The sequence below is a fragment of the Nannospalax galili genome, unplaced genomic scaffold (assembly GCF_000622305.1).
Source record: "Nannospalax galili isolate Female #2095 unplaced genomic scaffold, S.galili_v1.0 scaffold304, whole genome shotgun sequence".
Lineage (NCBI taxonomy): Eukaryota > Metazoa > Chordata > Mammalia > Rodentia > Spalacidae > Nannospalax > Nannospalax galili.
Genome location: NW_008352325.1, coordinates 663,996 through 689,757, shown reverse-complemented (window position 1 = coordinate 689,757; position 25,762 = coordinate 663,996). Strand labels below are relative to the sequence as shown.

At 45.4% G+C, this 25,762-nt stretch overlaps 1 protein-coding gene across 3 annotated transcripts in view; it reads right to left on the bottom strand.

Annotated features, from left to right (window-relative positions):
• Grb10 (growth factor receptor bound protein 10) overlaps window positions 1-25,762 on the bottom strand; it is a 138,837-nt gene that overhangs the window by 41,640 nt on the left and 71,435 nt on the right. For all 3 annotated transcript variants that reach the window (XM_029554173.1, XM_029554175.1, XM_029554174.1), the window contains 2 exons: window positions 19,471-19,693; window positions 15,016-15,157 (listed from right to left, as the gene is read on the bottom strand). In XM_029554173.1, coding sequence (XP_029410033.1) covers window positions 15,016-15,157; window positions 19,471-19,693 — 365 coding nt within the window. The remainder of the gene's footprint in view (window positions 1-15,015; window positions 15,158-19,470; window positions 19,694-25,762) is intronic.

Genomic DNA, 25,762 nt, shown 5'->3' with positions numbered 1-25,762 from the left:
TATATATCCCCTTCAGCTTTCAGGACCCTCATAGGGTCCCAGCCAGGTCTCCTGCAGAGCTCACCCTGGCCTGTGCATTCAAAGATGCACTTCTGATAGACACAGAGAACTTGGGTGGCATGTTCTGTTGATTTCTGTCTTTTTGTCACCTTGTAGGGAAGAGCACAAGGAAATGTGTGTGCATAGAGGCATATTTTTGGTTTTAAATAGAGGAGTTTTTTTTTATGTTGTTGCTTTTGGTTTAGCATTTTATTTTGAAATAATTTCACACTTGCAGAAAATTTTAAGTAGTACAGACTTTCTGGATATTATTCATTTGGGCTCCCCAAATAGGAACATCTGGCCCCATTCAGTCGCTCGTTTTCTATTCTCTGTCTACATGGGTCTGCTAGACAGGCTGTGTGATTTTCATAAAAACAGGAACATTCTTATATAATCATAGTTCAATGATCAACATCAGGAAATTAACAATGGCCCCAAAAGCCCAGTGCCAGGTGTGGGATATTTTCCCTGGGGTTGTTGGTCAGAGGTGTCATGGAAACCCCCAATACAATATGGGCTATTGCTCCTGGTTACCCACTTGAACTTGATGGTAAGATCCTGTTGCTGAAAATACCACACACATTGGTCACAGGACATAGGAAAACACTTCTTCCTGGATGGCTAGCTTTTATAGTACCAGAAGAATATATGCAGGCTGCTGGAGGAAAAAAGTCATCAACAGTCTTATCCAGCTGTGAACACTGTGAACTGAAATAATGACCAGGGTGGCAAGATATAGCCATAGGTACAACAGTGGCATAAATGTTATGGGGGTAACCAACCAGTTTCTGCTTGGATTTAAGGCCCTGTTCCACAGGAGGAAACACAGGCCTAATATCGTAAATCTGGCCAAGAACCCATGGTTAGGGAGCTCACAGGTCCTAGGGGTGAACTTACTACTATTATTTTGCTAAGTGGACATAGTATCAAACTTCCCTCTAAATTTCTATCTCTCTACTCATAGATTATGCAACTCTCAGACTTCATCAGAAGTTTCTTTGTACAGTGGATGGTGGTTAACACAGAAACTCACAACCGGTCAAAGTACAGAGAATAAGTGACTGTAAAGTGCGCAGCCACAAATGGGACATCTATATCACACCTCCTCCGCCAGGCTCAAGGATCATCTCAGAAGAAGGAGAGGAAAGACTGTAAGAGCCAGAGGTTGGGAAAGACTGGGAGGGTGGGTTGCGTTTATGAACTCACAGCACCTGTGGCTGTCTGCACAAGACCTGTACAAGATCAATCCAGTTAACATTCCAGCATGGAGGGGAAAGCTGTCCATGAGCTCCGGCTCCTAAGTGAGGAGCTATGGACAGTTAATAGCTTCTGGGAGTGAAAGAGTAGGTTTCTTTAAGGGTGTGACTCCTTAACCATGCTCTAGGGGATGGCCCCACACACAGAAGTACATGGAATACACCCAGAAAGCAGCCAAGGCCATGTCAGAGGACCTGCTCAGGTGGCCAGAAGATTCTGAAGACACAAGCTACAGAGTCCTTGCAGGTAGCTGCTGACCACGTGAGGTACAGAAAGCCACCCTTGCTGGGGGAAAGCAGGATTCCAAAGTCACAAGGGATCTCTGGGTCTCTCTATCACTGGAGAGGACACATAGGTATAGAAAGACTCCAGGTGTGGGGACAGGGCTCACAGGTCTTAAAACTTATTCCGTCTCTCCTATGGTATTGCATTACGTAAACCCTTGTGAATGGATATAGTGATACATATGCTGAAGGCACTCTGTAGGAACTGGGGAGAGAACTGAAACTGTGATAAAAGTTACAAGGTATAGCATCACAGCTTAGACATCTGGACAGCAAGACAGATACCGAGCCATGGCCAAGCAGCAGAGTGCAGAACAAACCTTTTCTCTTTACAAGGTGTACCTTGGGTATTTTGTTACAGTAATGGCAAACTAACACATTTACTGCCATTAAAATATTGTTTGGGGGTGATGGAGAGATAGTTTAGCAGTTAAGAGCACTGGCTGCTTTTGCAGAGAACCCAGGTTCAGTTCCCAGTACCCACCTGGCAGCTAACATCCACACTTAACTCCACTCCCAGATAATCCAACACCCTTTTCTGGCAGGCAACACTCAAGCATATAGAATTTTTAAAAATCTATAAAAGAACATTTAAAAAGTATTGTTTTTAACAGCGTAATGATCAGAACTAAAAGGGTTGATCACAGTTATATTCCAAAGTTAAATAAAAAAGAAAAGAATGTTGCTTCCTTTTTCTTCAAGTGTTTATGATAATCCTACCACTGATCTGGTGCCCTTCCAGAGTTCTGTGGAGAAACCAGGGCCTGTGTGAACAGAAACACTCTCAGGGAACAAAGCAGAGGAATGCACCCCTCATATAAATGAATCAGAAGATGCTAGAACCCGATAAAATCATTAGGAACTGCTGCTTTGTTTCGGGACAGAGTGTCTGCTGGTAATATTACAAGAAGGAAACTAATCTGAGGTAAGGTGAAAGATAAACCACCAGTCATCTGCATTTAGTTCTCTAGGGAACCAGAGGACATGTAATTATTAACCTTTCCAGACAGGGTCAACATCTGTGTTCTCTTTCCTAGAAGTGCGGAGACTTGGCATCCACAGCCTCGGGAGGATGTTTACCACATTCCCTCTGTCGAAGGCACTCAAAATGCCCTTGCTTGGTTTCCTCCAGGGATTCTTTATCATTTTTATGTTTGTTATGACTCTACTTAGGTTGGTTAAGAGACTAAGGGGAAAGCACAAGAAGAGCAGAAGTGGAAGCAAAGAAAAGGCAGATGCATGCAGGACATGCTGGCCTGATGGGCAGCTGCATGGAGGTGGGGCATCGAGAAGCCTCATGGGGCAGGCACAGAGATGGAGGAAGGGTGACTCCCAGTCCAGGATGTGGTTTTACACTTGGATTAATGTCCCCCACAGCAATGAAAAGGCCAAGAATTAATACTCAGTAACGGTGGCAAAGACTTCCACTGTGGCACAGAGTGCCGTCAACCAAGGTCTGAGACTTTTCAACTTTATAATTCCATGAAACAGTATTTCCTAAATCAAGAGAATTGGTGTAGGTATAGACTGTGAGAAAAGAATACTCTCTGGCTGCTCATAGGCAAAAGTGAGTATCCTCAACCCGAAATGTTTCTCGTTTTGAGTTTCTTCTGATGGGAATATTTGCATATGTATAATGAGGTTATCTGGGGGATGAGACCCAAGTCCAAACATAAAATTTATGTTCTGTAAGTAGACATAATTTACAGCCTGAAGGTAATTTTCTATAATAAAATACTAATTTTAGTATGTTTCAGGAATTTTAGTATAATTTCAAGAAGTCTCAGGGATAGAAGCTTCCACTTGTTGGCATCATGGAATCTGGAGCCATTTCCGATTTCATTTTTAGATAAGTGATGTTCAATCTGCATCTCTGAAGAGCAGATATTCATGTGATGTGGGTCTGGCTGCTGCATACCCACTGGATAAATTGCAGATTCTAACAGCAGCACAAACAAACCAGAGCACTGTTTGATCACATGCCTGTGATAGGCCATGCCATCGCAGAAGCCAGTCTCATCTGCTTTCCGTTGCTCTGATGAAACATTCCTATCAAAAGCAACTTGGGAAGGAAAGGGTGTAATGTGGCTTACACTTCTAGGTCACAGTTCATCACTGAGGGAAGTCAAGGCAGGATCTGGAGGCAGGGACCACAGAGGAATGCTGCTGGCAGGCTTGTACCCTGAATCATGCTCAGCAGTCAGCTTTCTTATATAGCCTGGACAGACCCACTTGCCTAGGGATGATGTCACCCAAACGTGGGTTGGGCCCTCTCACGTTAATCATCAGTCAAGACGATCTCTCATAGACATGGCCACAGGCCAATCTAATCTAGGCAATCCCCCAAATGAGATTCCTTCGGATGACTCTGGGCTGTGTCAAGTTGACAGCTAAAGCTAACTGGGACAGAAGTTTTTCAGATAATAAGTGCACTAGCAGCTGGCCATGGTGGTACATGCTTTTAATCTCAGTACTTAGGAGGCAGAGGCAGGCAGATTTTGTGAGATCAAGGCCAGCCTGGCCTACAGAGTGAATTCCAGGATGGCTCGGGCTACAGGGAGACCCTGTCTCAAAAAATAAGCTCACTAGCTGGTGATTTCCCATTTCCTCATGAAATTTCAAGTCAAAGCATTAGTTAACAACTAGCAAATCAAATTTCTCAGGAAAATCATTTATGGTTCCTAGCAAGGAGGGCCTTTTGAAATCAACAATACCCATGGATAAGTGCTCCCTGTGCCCTTGCTGGACTCTTATTATGTTGATTCCTATACAAGCAGGACAAACATTAAATTTCTGGCAAAAGTATGGTGGTCCTTCGTGTAAAAGATACAGTTTAAATGCTCACGTTTCCAGTGCTCCTTTGAGATAAGAGCTATCTGAGGCTATAATGATCAGTTGTTAGGCTCCTCACATATATAGGGCTTATAGAAGATATTTTATAGTGCAGAGAAACCTAGGCTAGGATTTCACATGAGATTCCTGGGATGATTTTCTATCTTCTACTTAGCAAAGTGCATGGCCTGCTCCAGATCACAGCTCCCTGCTGTGACTGCATCACTTGAACACTAACATGAAGGCATTGTCTCAGCATTAGGGATGATTCTTTAGCTGTACAGCTACAGTCTACTGTGACAGCGGAGCAGCCTTCACCATTTTACTGTGGTCAGTTTAGTACCAATGCCCAAAGTAGGTTCAGTGGGAAATCTGCAGGTACTGGATATAAAGTGATTTTTAAAAATTTCAAAAAGCTCTAGGTTAACTTGGGTTTCCCCTGATAGCTTTTTCAGATCCTCTAAAACCAAGTAAGAAATGTGTACTTCTGAGAAGGTGGTAGGGAATACTAATTTCCCTAACTACAGATTTGTGTTTTCTTGTTTCTCTCCATAATGCAAGTCACTGAGTTGCCAGAAAATGCAAGCCAAGAAAGGCAGGTAAAGGACTCTCAGTCAATTCACCAAAGAAAAAGGACTATAGAATGCCAGGATGTGGCCAGAATCAGGCTGCCCCACTGTCGTTAGCTAAAATCAAGAAAAACTGAAGGAAGGGCTAGCTGGGCTTCCTTACAGGAAGAAGCACTCAGTGCAGTCTTGCTTCTAAAACTCGTGCTGATCGGCAAGGAACAAAACGCCAGCACACAGCACCAGCACCAGCACCAGCACCAGCAGCTAGCTGTGGACAAGAGGCTCAGGGTTGCTTACAGGTTCACCAGGCTCTACTGTACATGTGCCTGATGGTCTTCCAACTTATGAATCCTCAAAGGCAGACCACACCCTACCAGCATCACCCATCTCAGAGCCTGCCTGATGCAGGATCATGAAGAGTCACAAGACACAGGATTAAACTGGTGAAAACGTCCATCTTTTCATGGTGCTAGCAGGCAGGCCTGCAGCAAGATTTACTAATCTGGTATTTATTTTTGACAGTACTTGGGAATTGAACCCATAGCCCTGTACTTGTTAAGCAAATGTTATACCAGAGTTGCATCCATAGCCTAGGCTGGTGGTTTTTGCCCATTTGATTTGTTAAGTCCCTGTGGATACTCCTATCTAACAAAATGCTACGCAAATGTTCAGTGTGCTAAGAGCAGTTTTTGCTCCTTGGAACCCGCTGTGCAGACAAAGGTCTCAGATGTGAGTGGTCTTGGATCTGAGCCCTATTCTTTTCACACTTCAGCGGCTTTGCCCTTCTTGGGCCTCAGCTGCCTCCTGAGCACATCTCTCCAGTCCTGTTCTATTCCACAAGAGGAGGTGAGGATCAAACATGCACCCATGGTGACAGAGGTGATGCTAGCATGGGAAGAGACAGCACTGTGCCTACATTTTCCTATGTGCTAGTTCAACATCATAACTACCCTGAGAGGCCAGGGTCAGTGACATCAGCCTCCTGTGACAGACAAGAAACCCAGGCTTTCAGAAGGGCTGCTGCTCAGAAGTGGCAGGGCACCTGAGGACCACCAACCCTGTCCTGGTTCATGGCCTGGAGCTCACTCTCCACATACTGGGCCTGCAGAGGAGAGACAGGCCATAGGCAGGGCTCCCTGGAGAGAAGCGAGTGAGCAGTTAGTCACAGGACAAAGGGATGGTCATCCTGAGCAGAGGATTTTATCTTTTAAGCTGATGGGTGTGTCATGCCAGGGAAACCATGAGTGGCCATCATGGGGTGACAACATTGCTTCTGACCCACGGAGCCCCTTTCACTTCTGACCTCCCACCACAGCCCAGAGACTGCTCTGAGCAGCCAGCTTGCCCCAGCTTGGGGTTAACTCAGGCTAAACTTCAGTTAGGACTAGGTCCCACTGTCTTCTGATCTCAGAAGACACCAGAAAAGATGACACAAGAAACTGTGAAGGTACTCAGAGAAGGTGGCCTTGTACATGGGAGGCTGAGGCCTTCTGTGAGACGAGAGGTCACTGAAGCCCAAGAACATACTGCTTTAGGGCAGACTTGAGTACATATGACCCACACCAATGGAAACAGGAAGGAGGCTTCTCAGCCTGTGATGACCAGGATTAGATTTTCCCACCAAACAAGGTCTCGTGTCATAGCACATTCATCAACTGTAGTTAAAAGCCTCAGAAGACCCCAGTTTGGTCATTAGAAATTTAGGCACAGAATTCTATGCAAGGCCATTAACTCAGTTCCAGAAAATTAACTTTTTAAAATTAAAGAGAGAACAACTGATTGGAGCTAAGACAATATTTATGCTCCATTAATGATGGGGTACAATATGAGGCTAAATGGAAAAATGTGCTCTAACAAGTTATTACGTGGTCACATGAAATTCTTTATTGGCTGAAGGAAAGAGAAGCCCAACAATGCTGTGCATGACTGCTGTCCCTGCTGTGAATTCAGCATCGCTACCCAGTATCGACCAGAGTTGCTCCTCTGGCTCCCTCCATCCCTGTCATTCTCAGCACTCTGTACTTTGATAGTACAAGCCACCTCATCCCCTGCTTCCACAGTAGAACCATGACCCTATTCACTGCATCCTGTGCATCAAGGCACCCCAGATACACCTCCATTTCCCCCTTTACTGCTGCATGTGTCCAAGCACCTGACTCACTGACTATGGGATGGAATGGCTGCTGCTGGTTGACAAGCTCAACTCTGGTCATACCAGCTCTGGCTGCAGAGACAGTGTGCAAGTTTCACAACACAGAACAAAACTGGGACAGCTGGGGCTTCCTGCCCTAGACAACCTAGCCCATGAAAGGTAAGCTTCTTCATGAAGGAAGCCAGCCAGGTTTGCTGTTTGGTTTTCTGAAGCCAAATGCATCATGACAGCAGCTGAGACAGCATGGAGCTCCATAAACCCAGCAGTTCTGTTGCTGCCACTGTCACCTGTGACAATGGGGTCTCTCTTGGTCCTAGGCTGAGCAAGAGGAAGACTGCTGGCTTCTTAGCAGTGCTATCCTAGAGAGGCCTTCCTCAACCACTGTCATTCCCAAGTTAGCTTGGCACCATGACGAGGCTCCCATGTGAGTGCATACAAAGCTTCTTTTACCCTGCCTTAGAACAGAGGGTTCTTCAGAAACAAGTACTGGGCTCCCACAACTCTCAGCATAAAGCTTCTACCTTCAGCACCAAAAGGAACCGGTACTACATTGGGGTATCATTCAAACCTAAGGTGCAGACTTCTCAAGGTCAGGAGGGTGCAGCCCTAGAACATCTTTGAAGTAGGTGAGGTTGAGAGCTCTGAGCTCATCCTGACCAAGTTTATTTCATGCTGACCCCTCTAGTTGTGGTAGACAGAGTGTTTCTTGCTGCTTGGTTCCATCCCAGAAGGCAGCTAACCTCTCTGGGATGCTCACAGGGATGGCTCAGCACTACGAGAGCAGGCTGCTATCTTGGCCCAAAGAGTGAAGATGCCCACCATTCCCTTGTGATCGCTAACCATTCTCCATATTCTGCTTTACCTTGTGTTACTTTTCTGTTGCTGTGATAAAACATTATGATCAAGGCAACTTACAGAACTGTTCTGGTTAGCTTTCTATTGCTGTGATAAGAACACTGATCAAAATCAACTTGGGGAGGAAGGGGTTTATTTCACCTTCAGTTCATCAGACAGGGCAGGAGCTCAAGGCAGGAATCTGGAACATAGGCCATGGAGGAATGCTGCTTACTGGCTTGCTCCTCTGGCCTATGCAAGGCCTGCTTTTTCCTGTACAATACAGGACTACCTGCCCAGAGGTGGCACCACCCACATCACTCAACAATCAAGAAAATGCTCCACAGATATAACCACAGGCTAATTCAATGGAAGCAATTCCTCAGCTGAGGTTTCCTCCATCCAGGCGAACCCACATTTCCTAATATGTAGTTACCCAAATCTCACTGTGTGGCTCCTCTTCCCCTCCAGCTCTGACACCTCTGAGCTGAGATCTGTCTGAAATAACAAATCACAAGGTCTGGAGCAGCAGGACTAGGGAAGCCTGTCCTCCAACAGGCTTTCTTGCCAGCAGCCCTTTAGAACTGCTACCCAGAGTACACTGCTTCCCCTCAGCCTGGACTGTGCAGCTGCACTCAGTATCCCTGGAGGAAAGGCCATATCCCAAGTTGCATTCTCTTTTCTGATATCACAGAAGGAGACAGAAAGGTCATGGCAGGGGATATAGTCTGCAAGCTAGGCTTCCTGAAGTGTGTGTGTGTGTGTGTGTGTGTGTGTGTGTGTGTGTGGTCGGGGAGAAGTGGATTACCTTTACCTGTGACCTGGGCTCAGCCCAAACGCGTTTTCTACAAGGCACCTCCTCCTACCCCTACAGGGCTTACTCTCTGAGTCTGTCACATACCCAGCTAGGTCTAGGCACACAGGAAGGCCCTGTCCTCAGCACTAAAGTGCTGGCTAGAAAGATGACAGCTTGGCTTAGCTCACAAGCTCCCATCAGGCCCAGAACAATGTGTGCAGCTCTACTCTTGGGCTTTAGCCACAATTCAAGCCCCCATCCCTGATTTTATAAGTCACAGGGCAGATTCTACATGCCTGTATTATATACTTGGGGTTGATACCCACCAGGCACACAATAAGCACTCAGCTACTGTCAGATAAGAGCAAGACTTAAAAGTACATGCCCTGCTGAGCTCTTGTGATGTTCAATCAAGAGGCAGAGAAGGCTCTTGGGGTCTTGCATGAATGAGGACCATTGAGTCTGAATTCATCCAGGCACAGAAAGCAAGGAAAACCACCACAGCAGCCCAGCAGGACCAATGGACAGCCAACCCCATGTCTCTAAGACAACACCCACCATGGGCATGGAACACAATCTCAAGACCCAGAAGCTTGCTGTAGGGCTGGGAATGTAGCATAGTTGGTAGAGTGCTTATCTAGCATGTACGAAGCCCTTGATTCAATCATTAGCACTGGATAACTGAGCTTAGTGACACGTGGCTATAATCCTTGCACTGGGGACGTGGAGGCAGAAGGATCAGACATTTAAGACAATCTTCAGATACATATGGAGTGTCTGGGTGCTGACTGATTTAATTTTACTGCCCTCTGGAAGAAAGAACTTTGACACTCAGATATTTTAACTTTTGATAAATAGATACACCTACACAACTTTAAATTGAATCACTAAATGAAACTAAAAGCTATTAAATAAGTGGCATAACAATTTTCACACACATTGTACCTTCACATAAGATGCACTCATCAGTTCTGAAACAGTCAAGTGTAACTGCTGGAAGATATGCAAGGTTATATTATTATTTCTATGTTCAATCATGGGTCAAAGAGAATGCTTCCTGTGACACAACATTCATATGGTCCACTCTCTGTCTAATCAGGCTCATTGCCTAGGGAATTCTACCAACAGCGGACAGAAATTATTTTAGAAATTTAACATTTTACACAGTATTCAGAAAGGATAAAAGACTGTAAGTCATCTAGAGATGGCAGAGTGAATGGGAGGACTGAGCAGTTTCTGTACCAATACTGTACCACCTTAGCACCTGCAGATTTGTGGTATGGGGACTATACATGTGGTGATCTAAGGATCTACTTTCTTTTACCTTCTATGAATAAGCAGGCCTTCAGTGATGACTCCAGAATATAACCTTACATGAATCCACCACTGGAGTATAAATACTATTAAGCAAACTAAACTGCTTTGCTTGAACCTTCATAGAGCACAGTAAAACAAAAGAGAAATCCAAGAAGCTGGAGTCTAAGGCAGGAAGCCCTAAATCTTCTCTGGTCCTGAGAGGCCTGTGTGAACACCACGAATCCTGTCACTGGACCTGGCAGTGCCCCTTCCAACAAGGGACTTTCTTGCCAGGCTGCCAAGTCCACAGCACTCTGGACAAGCTGTACTCGGGACAGTGGCAGTGCAGAGACTGTAATGAGCTATAATCAGACCAGACTGTGCTGTCATCACAGCCCCTGGGCAGAAAAGGAACAGAACCTGGGAGGTCAGAGGCCTTGAAGTCCCAGGTGGCAAAGGAATAAGGGGGCAATTAGCTGGTTTGGTCTCAACACTGTAATCTCTAATTGGAAGCTGTCAATAGTAGCCATTTTCAGTGTCCCCAAACCAGAGAATCAGAGGTACTCAGAAAGCTCAGCTATAACTGCCAACCATGAGGATGACCTAAGTGAGGTCAAGGACCCACAAAGGACTGCATCTCTACCAAGAACTTAGCCCCAGCATGGCCCCAAGCTGGGGGCTGTTTGTGCCCTCCACAGTTCCCCAAGTGGATGCAGGCTGCTGCATAAGACCTCTCTTCCAGGTGGAATGACACCTTCTTTCTACATCTTACCATTATCTCTTAGCCATTGCCTGCTCCCTTCTGCCTTCACCTTGCATAGCTTCCTGCTCTGTCGTGACATGCTGAGCACACACAGTGGCCAGCTTTCTAGCTGCAGGATCTGCCAAAGAGCTGGCCCAGGGTAGGGGTTTTGGGATGATAGCCAAATCAGGCAAGTTGGAGAGAGATGGCCATTGGCGGTGGCGGGGCTGGGGCCCTTCTCTGTTCCCTTAAGTTTTCCCTCTCTCTCATTTCCCTGAGTCCTGTAACCTCCTGCATCTGTAGGCTGCTGAGCTCCCATGTGGTATCTTGCAACTCTGTGAAGGAGCCAGGCTGGCACTGCAGGGGAACCCAGCCTGACAGCAACCCACCCACAAGGCTGCATGAGCAGAAGGCAGCTTGTGCCAGCACTTTATGGTGCTCAAGGTCTTTGATGTTTCAGCTGGCTCAAAGGGCTGTGCCACAGGGGCCGTGTCCACCCACGTGCCACAGCCCACGGCTCACATCCTCGTCCTCCTGGGAGTTGGCGCTGGGGAAGTGGTGTGTGATGAGCACCAGGTCCATACCACTCCATTTCCTCTCCAGAGTCAGGGTCCAGTGACCACTCTTGCTCCATTAAGCAGCCACTGAAACCCCTCAGAAGAGAAACCCAAGGGAACTGGAAGTACTGACTTATCTAAGCAGGACTTCAGAATGCTTTGCTATAAAGCCCATGGCAAGAATAATTTTTATTTTCCCGTGGTTGTTTAACACCTCTCCTTTTCTTTCTTGCCCCTTGTCCATCATGAACCTTCTTACATGGGAACTCAAGGATGTGACAGGTAGGCTTCTGAATATTTCCTTGTCCCCAGGTAGCATCCCAAGACCTTAGTACATTTTTCTTTTCCTACTTTTTGCCCTGAGAGACTGTTCCTCAGGCAGGCTACACTGAAAATAATGCATAAATTTTATATTAAAAATCTGTATTTTAGCTATGAAAATATATATATTTTATCCTGCTTCACACTCACTGGCCCCCACTTCCAATATTATATACTCTGACTTCATATGAAAAGGTAAATAATATCCAATTTCTCCTTCCATCAAGCAAGTGACAAAGAACAGGACCCAAATGGAACTCAAGCACTTTCACCCAAAGCATCTCCAGCTAGGATCCTGTACTCAAAAGTCTAGCAGGTGGTATGGTGCTTAGCTCCAGGAGGAACCACAGGATCCTTCCACAAGGTTCAAGACAGAAGAAAAGATGAATAAGGACCCCTCCCCCAGTTTAAAAACAGCAGCATCCACTAGTGAGCCCATCAGATTCTAATGGATAGTGCCAAACCCACCCTGGTTAAACTCAGTGGATCACAAAATAAAAAGACAAGAAATTGAGAAAGCTGTGCAGGGATGTGGAGGGGTAGATAGGGGGTAGGAGAGAGAGAGTGGCGAATGACAGTAATCAGTACGTATTATATACATGTATGAAACTGTAAAAGAAAAAACTAGTAAAACAAAAACCCTGCCACAGGAGGCCCCACTTCCAGCTGAAGGAATTAATGGTTGCTGAGGTAGGATCATTTTCCTCAGTGGTGTAGCCCCTGATAAACTGCCCATATTGCAGTAAATAGCACCCCCTTCCCACCCATGCTCATGCAAGCAACCATAATAAAACTCAATAGGTTAAAACAAAAACAAAAGGGCTGGTGAGATGGTTCAGTAGGTAAAGGCACCCATGGCCAAGTCTGAGAACCAGAGTTTGATCCCTGGCATGACCTACGTGGTAGAAGAGGAGAACTGGGTCCTGTAAGCTGTCCTCTGACTTCCACATGACCATATGCATATGCATCCTCCCAGTAAATAGATGTAATAAAAGTTTTGCAACAACAACAATAAAAAGACACGTAAGTAGGATGGGGATTTCTGGAAAGAAGAAATGATTAGAGAATGAGGGGGGAATATGGGGGTGATATGAGCAAAATACACCATTTATAAAATTGTCAAGGAGTAAAGAAAAATAAACAAAAAACAAAAAACCAGTCACAAAGAACACTGGTGTTCCACAACAAGCAAGAAACACCCTCCGTGCTCTTGCTGGTCCCAGTCGGCTTGAGGCATCTGACAACAAACACGCCACTGCACTGTTCTCATAAGGCGCCAACTCCAATCCCAAGAAAAACATAAGCAGGCAAAATTCCTGGGTTTCCTTATTCTTACAAATTTGGACAATCCGTGGGGAGGAGGCTCGTTTTCTTGCCAGTCAAGGCCAGGGCCAGATAGTACTTTTGTGGTCTACTTCAGGACGGGAAACTTGTAAACAACCTCAGCAACAAACCCATACACGCTCATCAGGATCCTTACTGGAGGCAGAAGGTCACCAGGGAGGTAGACAGCCCAGATGCACTTCAGCATGTGACTGTGTGCAGAAGCCAGGCCAGCGCTGGCTCCCAGACAAGGAACACTGACCTCACCTTCTAAGTCTGACAGTGCCATAATGCAGGCGGCCTGAGAGGCGCTCAAGGGGAGCAGTGCTCCAAAGCCAGTGAATATTAGACAAAAGCCTAGCGCCTGAGAGGCCTGCGCTACGTGACACAGGACTGCACAGAACAGAGCTGGCTGGCTCCCTGTGTCAGAGAACAGCAGGGGTGGGCAAGTAGGAAGAGGAGCAAATCTGGTGGGAAAGCACAGAACCTTCTCAACAGCACTGTTTGAAAGAAAACAGTCAAACTGGCAGGAAGCCTGTGAATACTCAGGACCCTGAAGCCAGGTCACACACAGCTCTCTGCCAACACCAGCCTCAGTTTCCTTCATTGCAGGAGAATGATAACAAACAGCATTTGTACCTAATTCATAGGGCTGGCTTGAGAAATACATGAGTGCAGCAGTGAGTACCCAAGCCGCTCAAAACAGCCTAGTACACATCAGCAGCACAATGCAGACACTGCCACTGTCTCCATTATATTTGCCACCCCCAAATCATACTGCAGCAGGATGGGGGCCCTGCAGAGCCCTCAGCTTTCCTGCTTCCACCTCAGTACCCAGGGGTGAGAGAAGCCAACAGATTTCTTTGCTTAGTATCCCTGATAAGCTGAGTGGCTGGCACTGGGTCGTTTCACTCGCGGCCAATAACTGGATATCTATCTTGCAGTCCTACTTCAAAGGAGAAACTTAAGTTTAAAAAGGGCAGCTGTTATCTCCTGTGTCAAGTGGAGATTCTTTTGCCTTGAGCAGGCCACATTCAAAGTCCAGACCTCAAGATGAGAGTTCTTTGACTATCCTGTACTGAAGAGTAGGTGCCTGGGCACAAGCAGTACCACACCAGGTCTGTGTGATCAGGATGACCTAGCAGCACAATTTCTTTAAAAGAGCACAAATTCCTCTCCAACCATCAAATCATCAACTTATTTTAAAACCAGTTAAAAAAAGGTTGTTTGTCTTCTTTGAGACAGGGTCTCCCTGTAGTCCCAGCTGGCCTGAAACTCACTATGTAGACCAGACCGGCTTTGAACTCATAGATATCTGCCTGCCTCTGCCTCCCAAGTGCTGGGATTAAAGACATGTACCACCATACCCGTTAAAACTGTTTAAATTTTTGGATAGGGGCTACAGAGGTGGCTCAGTGGTTAAGAGTGCTGGCTGCTCTCACAGAGGACCTAAGTTTGGTTCCTAGCACCCAATATGGCAGCTCACAACCATCCGTAACTCTAGTTCCAGGGAATTTGGCACCTTCTTCTGGCTTCTGTGGGCACTGCATCCACATGGGTGCACTTACATAAATGCAGGCAAACACATAAAATAAAAATAAATAATATTAAATATAAATATAAAGATATATATATATATATATATATATATATATTCATTCCTTGGGCCAGCAAGAGGATGCACGTTCTTGGCTGCAAAGCCCAAAGACCTGAGTTCGATCCTCAGGACCCATATAGTGGAAGGAGAGATTTGACTCCCCAAATTTGTCCTCTGACTCTGCACATGCAACGTGGTACATGGGCCCCCACCCCTACACACAATAAGCAAATGTAATTTTTAAAAACTCCACTAATGCATCCCTAACTTATTAAGTGTACTTTTGACCAATAAATTAAAATGTCTTGTAAGACAAAAGTACAACAGCAACAAGAAAACCCAAAGAGCGATCTCAGGACTTCCCCATTTGTCCCTAAAGTAATGGCCACCTTGGTGCAGTGGGGGCTACTCACCTGCTTCACAATCGGCTGGTTCGGAGGTAAGGAGCTAGGAGCAACCACAGGGGGGCTCCCGGGGCCACAGAGCTCAGGGAACGGATTGGGGATGGCCGGCAGAGATGAGGTCCGGAACTGCTGATCTTCTTCCTGAAGGCGCCTGCAAGGAAGGAAGGCGTCAAAAGCTGGTTAGAACCTGCCATCCCATGTCACAGCATTACTACTGCTAGGTCTGTTACCCCAGAGACCAGACAACAGTAGATATCAGTGCATGTGTTCATAATAGCATAATTTCACAATAGCCCAAAGAGGGAAGTCACCCAAGTGTTCATCCATGGATGGACAGAACAGGAAAATGTGGTGTGTCTCTATAATAGAATACTACACAGCTAAAAAGAGTTATCCAAAAAATAAAGGAAGGAAATTCTGACACACGCTGTAGTGTAAGAGAATCTTGAGCCAATATGTACGAGAAATAATCCACTACCAGAAGGAAACATACTGGAAGAGTCTTGGGAACGGCAATATAAAACAACTGAACTCAGAAATAGAATTGTGGCTGCCAGGGGCTGAGAAGAGAGATGAGGGCAGAGGAGGTGCTATTTAGTGGGTCCAGAGTTTCTGTTATAGGGAGACTGGTTATCAATCCCGAGTGTTCAGTAATGCTTAAAAGTAGCTAATGTGATAAATGTTAAGTGTATTTCACCTTAACCAAAAAAAGAAACAAAATTTAAAGGTTGGCATCATTAGAGTCAAAGAGAATCTGCTCCCTCTCTGGGTGCCCTGTAGGATAGGAAGTTGTGTCTTTGTAAGTCTGTGTGCACTTGTACCTCAACCGTGTACGTGTACTGCACACAAAATGCTGCTGGCATCTGTTCACTATGCCCCCAGTATGTGAACAGGTTTTGTGACTAACTGCATGAGAACGGGGACTCCTCAACATTCTTGAAATGAACACCTATCTATCTGAGGAAAATCCTGGAGGAGGCTTCATGCACTCTTATCTGAACTGTGGAGTGCATCTATTTACAAAGAAAGGTGACTGATACTGAACTGGTTGGAATAAAAGCTTCATGTACCCATCTTCCTGAAGTCCCCAGCTGATTCAACACCCTGCTCTGCACTCCTTGGCACTTTTCCAGGGCCACCTCTTCCTGAAAAGCTCACTTGTCATACCAGTAGGCAACAGATGATGAATCTGATGTAACTTTGAAAATGGCAGAGAAATCAAGTTAAAATTCAAAGCCAAAATGATGCAGACTGCCCAGTGCTTTTTTTCTTTAGAGTCCTGCCAGCAATTTTTTGACCACATCTCCTGGGGTTTCCTGGTAAGACACCTTTTGCTCTAGCCACCCATCCTCCACCCACCCCCCGGGAGAGGGGGCATCAGCAGTGTGTAGACTCTCTTTCAGGAGAGGCAGAGACTGGTCTACTGTCTGCTCAGCCTTCCTGGTCCACCTCTTATGTAAGCACTCCTCAGAATCACCTTTGTGTACATTGCCTTCAAATAACTTTTTGAGTACATTTTACAGTTTGGTAAGATCAATAATCCATTAGCCTTCCTGGGAGACTTGCCATTAGAAAATTTACCCTGTGCCCACTTTCTTTACCAACTTGTCTCTGACTTCAAAGGAGGATCTGTCTAGCCATTCTGTGTGGACCAGGAAATGACGTGCTTATTTTAAGGCACCAGATCTCCCAGGGCAAGAAAGGAATCAGTGTTATGAAACATAGGAAAGCCATTCCTACAACGGCTTGATGAGGTGGCAGAAAGCTTATTTTTATTGAGAACAAATCCTGCTCCTCCAGTAACGGCTTTAGCCTCAGCAGGGCAGCCACATCAGGGTCTAAGCACTGGGACAAAGAACAAGGTGGGAAGGCCGTGGCCAGCACACCACTTCCAGTGTTCTCCTGCTGATGCATCCCCAGTGACTTAACTCCACAGAATGATTTTCATCTTTGATCTACAGAATAAAGAAGGAATATTCTGATATCCTAGCAGCTCAGAAGAGTTTCCCTCTTCATTAAGATATTCCAGAATTTCTAAATTATTTCAATTTTTAACTTAATTTTTTTTAAATGCTCTAGCATTTCATAGCTACTTCCCAGCACAACTAAGGAACATTACACCAAGATGAAAGCACACTACATATGTTTCCCAATAGGAAACCACAAAAGGAAGATATTTGGGGGGGGGGACGGTGCTGAGATATATGTATGTCAGGGATGGTCAGGGCCTGGGAGGTAGAGCTGGCTATACCCAGCCTGTTGGAGCCATCAGGAGCTGCTCTGTAGCGCACACCCAGCACCCCAGCATGACTTGAGGACTTTCTTATTTAGGCTAGAGAGAACCCCACCCCCTTCAGGCCAGGCCTCCACCTCTGCTATGAGCTTTGGTTTCTCTACCCAAGTCTATCTCAGGGAATGAGGCACAGGCAGCCAGTATCACAAAGGACAAGTTCAGCCAGAACCTGAAGCTGAAATGTCAGAGGCAGCATAGGCACTATCATCAGGAGCTGGGCTCTCTGGCAATACCCTTCTGCTTCTGCATTGCCCTTGGGCCCTTTCTCCCCTAGTTTGCTCAGGAAGGCTCCCTCTTGCTGGGTACCTCAAGGCAGCTGTGGATGAGCAGACCCTTGGCCTTGGAAAACTCACCAAGAAACGAGTCTCCCTTATAGACCCCGGAACTAGTGAGGGAAATAATACATAATACATAAATAGTCAGGAAAGGGTTGGTTCACCATCTATGAACATAACAGAAAGCAGTCCTCCCCTTGTCACCTCCCAGGATAGAGGAGCCACCTAGGGAAAAATGGTTATGAAAGCTGCAGAAAACCCAGTAAGTCAGGCCAGAAAGAGCCCTTTTAGAAGTTTCTGGAAGCAAGGAGGGGAGAAACACCCCAGAACATGTGGTGCTGAGAAAGTGCAGCCACCAAAACTCCAACAGGACAGAGGCTAGGCAGCAGGCCCAAACACAGTCCAGGCACACACACCTGTCAACGCACAGAGGTGGGGGCAGGCATGCTCTGGATGTTCTCACTAAGCCATGCATGCCTGAGATTCACGGAAGCCCACAGAATCTGAGCCAGGCCATGCAGGGCTCCCCAAGAGCTGCCCCTCCTTGGCTTGGTTTCACAAACCAAGGGAGTCTACTCTGTTCTCAACATCTTCCCCTTAACACAACCATCTGCTGAACTTTCTAGCTACCCTCCTTGCCTGTACTCAAGACAAAAATAGTCACACTCACATTTTCTTCTGTTCCTGAGCTCCTTTTCAGAATCACAAGCCTGAATGTGTTCAGCAGCACCCTCAACTAACTGCACCCTTTTCCACCTCAGGACCCAATCACCTGCAGGTCCTTGGGCTCCAGACAGACCTCACATTAATTAGTACATACTCTGGAGCCATATGGCCCTCTTTCCTGACCCCTAACCTCCAAATCAAAAATTATGTCACCTAAACTGATATACACCCTCCTCTCTTGCGTGTCCCCAACCCTGCCTCCCTGCTGCTGGGAAGGGCATAAAAGCCTTCAACTCAGCCCTCACCTCCAATGGCATCACTTCCACTCACCAACCTCCCATTTTCTTATTAGCTTGGATTCAGTTTGGGGATCTGCCACCTCCCAGGAAACCCCCTCAACATCCCTGATAGACTCTTCTCACCAGCACAGATGCTTCCCTGTTCAATCTTCCAGGGAGGATTAGGCCAAAACAGAATCATAATGTGGAGCTGTGTATTTCTAACCACATCCCATAAGTTGGCACTGCTGCTGATCTGCAGACCCTACTTTGGAAAGCATAAACTAGAAGCATGGTTACTCCTTAATTCTTCCCTGAGCTTTTTTCATTTGATGGTTTTCTGTAGATTTACCCAACTAGCATGGTGTCTGGTGTGTAGCAGGTGCTCAGTAAATGTACAGATGCTTAGCCCGCTATTAGGCTTACCCCAAATGCTGCAGTGTTGGATGGCGTACCCATGGACCCTGTGAATGGCACTTCAGTTCTTTGTGTCAGCAGGCACAGGCATGGCTTGACATTTCTGTTGGGTACCCCCCACCCTCCATAGTCAACAATAGCCCAATGCATCACAATATCTGTGCTACTCACTTCCTTCTGTCTCATCACAGTGTCATGTCATGCATCACACAGGAAGAGTGAGATCTACTCACATGATTTCCACTAGTGTTATAACTATTGTTTTACTTTTATTGCTGTATATCTCTTATTGTATCTAATTTATAAGGCAATATTCACCACAGGTATGCATGTCTAGGGAAAACCTCAGTATAGAGAGAGCTTAGGACTGTTTGGTTTCAGGCACCCACAGGGGGCTGTGGGCAATCTTCCCCAAGGTTACTGGAAAACCACTGCATTTGATATTAAGAGGAACTTATCTAACTTAGGCAGTCACTGCCCATCACCACTTGGAGAGCAGAGGGCAGTGTCTATGCTGCTCTGGTTCTGGGCCCACCTGACAGCAAGGATGTGCACAGGCTGAGAGCGCTGCACTTTCTGCCTTGGGGATGCCTGTGGCGGCTGGGGCCGGGCACTGGAGGCTGCTGGCTGGCTGCTGGCGGTGTGCTGGCCATTCTGAAGAAGGGGCACCGTGTCTGACTGCATGTTGCAGGCCGAATTAAGGCTCTCCAGGGATGAGTTCATGTTATTCACCAGCCCTTCTAGGTCCACGTCATCCTCTGCACATAGAAAGGCAAGAGAAGAAAGAAATGTTAGTGGTGGTGAGGGTCCCACCCAAGTGTTCACTTTTGGGTGATCAGGCCCCTACATTAATACTACTTTCAAAATGCTGTATAAGGAACAGAGGAACATAATTCAAAAGAGAATAAATAAATGTCTTCAAGGAATTAAGTGACTAAAAACAACTCCCAATATCCCTGAAGCCATGCCACACTTGCCTCATCTCTATGGGAGATGCTCTGAGGTTCCGCTCAGCTTATGCTGCAGATAGTGACAGATCATCCCCAGATCATCACCAGCTGGGGCCCAGTGTGACCTTGGGTGGTAAGGCCCATGAGATGATGACTGGAAGGGTGGTTACTCTAAAACCCAAGCCTACAGACTTGCAAGCCCACCCTTAGCTCTCAAGTAGCTGAGTTTATGGAGGTCAGTTTCATAGAAGGCATGCATAAACGCAGAGAGAATGGTACTAAGGGTGAGTCTGAGGGAGCAGCAGGACATGCATAGAAAGAGGGGGTACAGTTCCCAGTTAAACGTTCAGATGAAGTATTGTGCTAGAGGTATTACTCAAAGGATGTTAATATTTAAATCAGTTCACTTTGAGTAAGCAGATGGCCCCTCCCATGGTGGGAGGGGCCACCATGGTAAAGGAAAAGGTCTGAACAGAAAATGGACCTCTGTTAGTAAGATAGGATTCTGTCACCAGATATGATATTCTGTGATTCTTTCACAGCTAGTCTACCTGCTGGCCTGCCTTATAGAATTGAGACCCACCAGCCTCCACAGTCTTACAAGCCAATTCTAAATTACATGCCTCTCTATAAATCCTGTTTCTGTTCCTCTAGAAAACTCTGACTAATACAGAGACCTGGGGTATAACTTGGTATATACAGAGATGGGGGATTCTAGGGATGAGGAAGCAAACAGGGAGGAGGATGCACAAGCACAGTAGCTCTGCTTGCCTTTCTGAGGCCTGGCTCCATCCCTAGATCCAGGGATGATCTACCACAAAGCACTCTACATTCCCGTAATTCTGTTTGGAATGTGCTCCTATTAGTCACTTTCTATAACTCAGAACAGTCTTAGCAACACTGGCTCCTTTTTTCCACCTGAATTTTTAGAGTTGTCTCTTATTAGCAGACAGACAAACAATGACCTAGGCTGACTCTATCACAGCACTTTGTAAGACATGAAATATGGCTTGAATTGACCCCCATGCCCACACAGTATCTCCAGGTCACAGTGAAAAAGGTCTGTAGTCCAATAGACGCCATGGCTCCTACATGGCAGGAAGGAACACAGAGAAAAGGCATTTGTGAATCTCCTCACCAGGCCAGCCTGCCCCTACAGGCTCCAGGCCTGAGGCAATGGACTTGGCCTTTTTTTCTCAGTCTCTTCAAATCTAACGCGAGTTTGTAACAGTATCTACCCTCAGGGACTGTGAGGATGAAGTCAGGTATGATCTGCTTTGTAACAGCCTGACACAGAGTGAACAGATCCATCTCATCTGTTCTTTATACAACAACATGGCATAAGCAACTGGTCTACCAGCTGACGACACAGGCCTGAGGAATGAAGCCATTTGCTCGTCCCAGAATACACAAGCAGCATTCAGCACCTCAGATTTTAAAATAAGTTTAGATGTTGATCTGACCAGGCATGTGAGCAACAAATGGACTGAAGGACCTTTATACAACATGGCAGCCCTGCTCCATCTGCTCCCTACAGAGCCTCAGGTGGCACACTGGGCAAGAGGTTCTGTGGTAGAGTGCCTGCCTAGCATCTTGTGGACCTAGATTTAGTTCCCCAACACCACAAACAACGTCTTAGGTGGCCTTTCTTTGGCTTTTATTTCTCAAGGCTAAAGTGTGTGAAAACAAAAGATATCCAAACCTACCAGAGAAGCCACCAGGATGGTCAAGGGTGGGAAGGAGCAGTATCTCCTAGGTAGGGGGAGGGGGGAGGGGACAGGGCACAACTGAGGGAAGGTTTGAGCTTGGAAACAGCAGAATCTAGATTCCCCCTAGCTTGGTGCTAGAAGAGGGGTTCTAATGGAGCTAGATAGGGAAGTAACACATGGTATGGGTAGGCAGCTCATGTTCAAGGTCATCAGGAGAGACAGCAGGCTGCTCAAAATAGCAGCAATGAGCCCTTGCTGTCTGACTGGTGTAGTCACTGCTGGAATGAGAACAGAGGACATGTGCAAGAGACAGCATTGACAGGAAGCCGACGGGCTGCGCGGGCCTAAGAGAGAAACAGGTGCTAAGGGTGGCACAAAAATTTAGACTGCCAGTGAATATCTAGGGTCTGTGTGGGAGGAAGGAAGGCAAAGGAAGATGACATTGGCATAAATCAGGTTCTGGGTGATCAGCTATCAATCCTATAGCCAGATATTAAATGGACAAAAGTGCTGAATTAGTAGTTAATAACCACAAAATCAGCAAGCTGACACAAAGGAGGATGTTGAGGGCCACAGGCAGAGCTCTTGCTCAGTTGAGGGCTGGCTGACTAACATGGAACCAGGACACTGGCAGGGGCACTGTGGGCACATCTTCTGGTCCTGTTGTCCTCTGGGAGACATGCCCCTTAGGAAAATTCCCATCCGCATACTGTTGAAGCAGCACTTAGCCAACGTAGGAAAAGAAATGGCTGTCCAGACCAGAGGACTACTAAGGAGAAGACTACACTAGAGTTCAGGACTTCAGGAAAGTTCTAGAATATATGCAGTCTGAATACCACACATCTAGCACATCTCTACTCATTTAGTTGACATGCTAACAGTGGCTTAATCTAAGCTCTTGAAACAATTAGGTACACATGCTGCCACTCAAAACTTAGCATATTAACAGCTCAGTGGACCATTTAAGAATCAATACTGGATGAAACACAAAGCTCACTATTTAACCAGTCCAGGCCAGTTCACACTGGCTGAGGGAGCACCATGTGAATTCACCTAAACTTCATGCAGGGCTGCCTCCTAAGGGTTTAGAGAGCACAGAGTGGCATTTCTACCACTCTCAATGGCAATGCGGTTCCGGCTCTGATAGCTCTCTCAGTTTCTGAGAAAATCAAATAGTCTGGTTCACTATAGTCGATTTTCATTTGCAGCTATTTTTCCCTGAGTGTGCTATAGCCTTTGGCTGTGCCGACCCCTGGTGGCAGCCCCTGGTGTCTCTTGTCCTTCTGCTTCTATTTTTCTTGGTCAACAGGTAAATTCCGTGGGTCAGCTCTCTGCAGTTAGGTCAAAGACAAAGCAATTCCGATATTACTGAAAATAAATATAAGGCAAGTAGATGCTAGAATAGAAAGATAACACGTGTCCTCCGAGGTGGGCAACTTCTTCCTCTTCTTTTTATTTGAATATACATAACTGGGTTTCCTTTAAAGGGCACCAGGCTAATCTGGCAACATTCACTTAATAGGTCCCAATCTTCACCAGTTGAATATAGCCATCATACCCAGCTGCTTTAAATCTTCATACCACCATAGCCACCAAGGCAAAAATAGAAGTCCTTGAAGTTCTGAAATGTCTTCCCTAGAATCAATGTCCTATGAGGACAATTAGCATTTTTATCCTTGTTTAGATTTTATAAAAAACCCACCATGAAAAAACTTTATTTGAACTTCTTTAAATTCTAATGTGGATCAAAAATTCAGTCTTCTAAACTAGTTTAAAACAGTTGATTCTAGAGAAGATACTTCATATTTTACACAGTTTCCTGTTTTTTGAAACAGGGTTTCAATATGTAATCCGGCTGGCTTGGAATTAGCTATGCAGACCTGGCTGGCATCCAGAGATCTGCCTGCCTCTGCCTCTCAAGTGTTGAGGTTAAAGGTATGTGCCACCAGACCTGGCTTATACTGTTTTTGTTTTGTTTTGTTTTGGTTTGGTTTGGTTTTTAGCACTAGACTATAATATACTAAAATCACATTTAGTCCTTTAAAAAAATAATTACACTTATTTATTTAGCGGGAGGAGGGGCATACGCACACCACAGTGCTTGTGTAGAGATCAGAGAACAACTCACAAGAGTGGGTTCTCTTCTTCTGCCTATGGTGATCTCCTTTAGGGATTGAACTCAGGTTGTCAGTCTTGGCATTAAGCATCTTTCTTTACCCACTGACCCATCTCACCAGCCTCACACTCAGTTTTTGCAAGCATTCTCTAAATTTATATTCTGTCTACAAGTTCTTCTCAAAGAGGACCCTGTGTATCTCTTCTAAGTGGACAACTGCTAGATTCTCTTCTTACTCCACAAGTCTGAGTGAATCTATAGCCACCCACTTGTGAAAGGCTTTCTGTCAGGGAACAGGAGTGGGAAACTGAGACAAACTTATGCTTCTGGAAATGAAGGGTCAAATTGTCTACACAAAGTTAACATGAAGAAAAGAATTTTCCACAAGGGAACCCTTCTAGAAAGAATACTAGGAGAGAAGAGGAAAATGACTTCATATATAAAATTTCACCTCAGATGGACTGGTAAGAATGTGTTTACCGAACAAATATGGCTGCCAATCTAGCTCTTAATAGCTATTTTCCTTCTCTAAATAGCCCAGTCCCAAAATGGGCATGGACTTTGCTCCAAATATTTGAGGTCATCTGATTTCAAACTCACATCTCTTCTTGCTTCACTGTCATTAGCAAACTCAGGCTGGCTTTGTTTGTAAATAGATATAAATTTGGTGAGACAAATTCTCATTTGGTTCAAAAACCAAGATTAGCAAATATCTCCCACAAGCCAAGTGAGGTGTGCTGACCAGGAAAAGGCAAGGAGGGGAGGGGAGTGGCGGCAGAGTAAGATCAGCTCCCGGACCCACCTTAGCACCTTCGTGAATAACTCACTTCTTAGTTTACAGCACCATCTAGTGTCTTCTTTACGTGAACTGGAGATTAAAAATGGCACTGGATTTTCTCCATTAAACTATCTTGGCTCCTTAAAGACAACGCACCATTTGCACTATGCACTTAACATACATCCATTATGGTAGTACCTTCTGCATAGACCCCCCACCAGTCACTGAGAACACCTACTGCCTTCCCTGTCCTCTCTAGATTTTACATGGAAGGTACACAGTTTGGGTAATGAATAGCTGTGGACAAGTGTGTGTGTCACATATGACTAAGTGAATGAGTCTCTGTGAAGAAAAAAAGTAGACAGCATCCTACCTGAAAAGTTTCTGACAGGTACAAAGACCAAGTTTGTACAAAGCCCTATCTGGAAAAGAATTGAAGACAAGGCTTTTGAAGTGTTCAAACCTAAGCCTTGTTTCCTCAGTAAGCTATTTCTGTTTACTTCTAACTAAAACTTTGTGCAACTATCACTTAACATGCTGATATATCATCTTACCAACCAATCTACCTTTTATTCTCATGTATTCTAACCATATTCATTTAATTTTCAGTGTGTAGAGTGTGGATATAAATAAGAAATTAACTGTTAGAATTTTGTTCTCTAGTTTCATACATCATGTTTAAAGATATTCAGAAAATACGAAAGCAAATCTTTACCTAATCAGAACTCCAAACAAAAATATAAATGCAAGCTCTAAGTTATATCATTATTTAAAAAAAAGAAAATGGACTCAGTGGTCTATTTCAGTGGTTCTTTCAGGTAGGAGATACAGACTCTGCAACCAGTGTGTCTAGTACATACACACAAATACCCTCATATATTGCATGCACATTTACAATGCCTAAATTTTCAGTGTTTACAGGAAAAACTTCCTAACCTCTGTTGAAAATGGCATCTTCTCTTCTCTAATTACACAGATGCTAATTGTTACTTTCAGTCTTTATTGATTGAGAAAATTTTATCAACAAGCTGATGGATTTCACAATCAGTAAGGACACAGATGGGTATTCTTTGTTGCATTATGACCATAGATATTTGGCAGCCTGTGCAGGACTCTGTTTCTCTTAGCTGGAGTCCGTGTTCCCATTCCTTCTCTCCCCACTCTAGCACTGGTTAGCTCTGGGCTGAAGAAGAGAAGCTAGAAGGGACGTTAAAGATCACAAGGGAATGTGGGGATTCCTGAGAAAGCATCACAGCTTAGCTCAGAATGCTTTC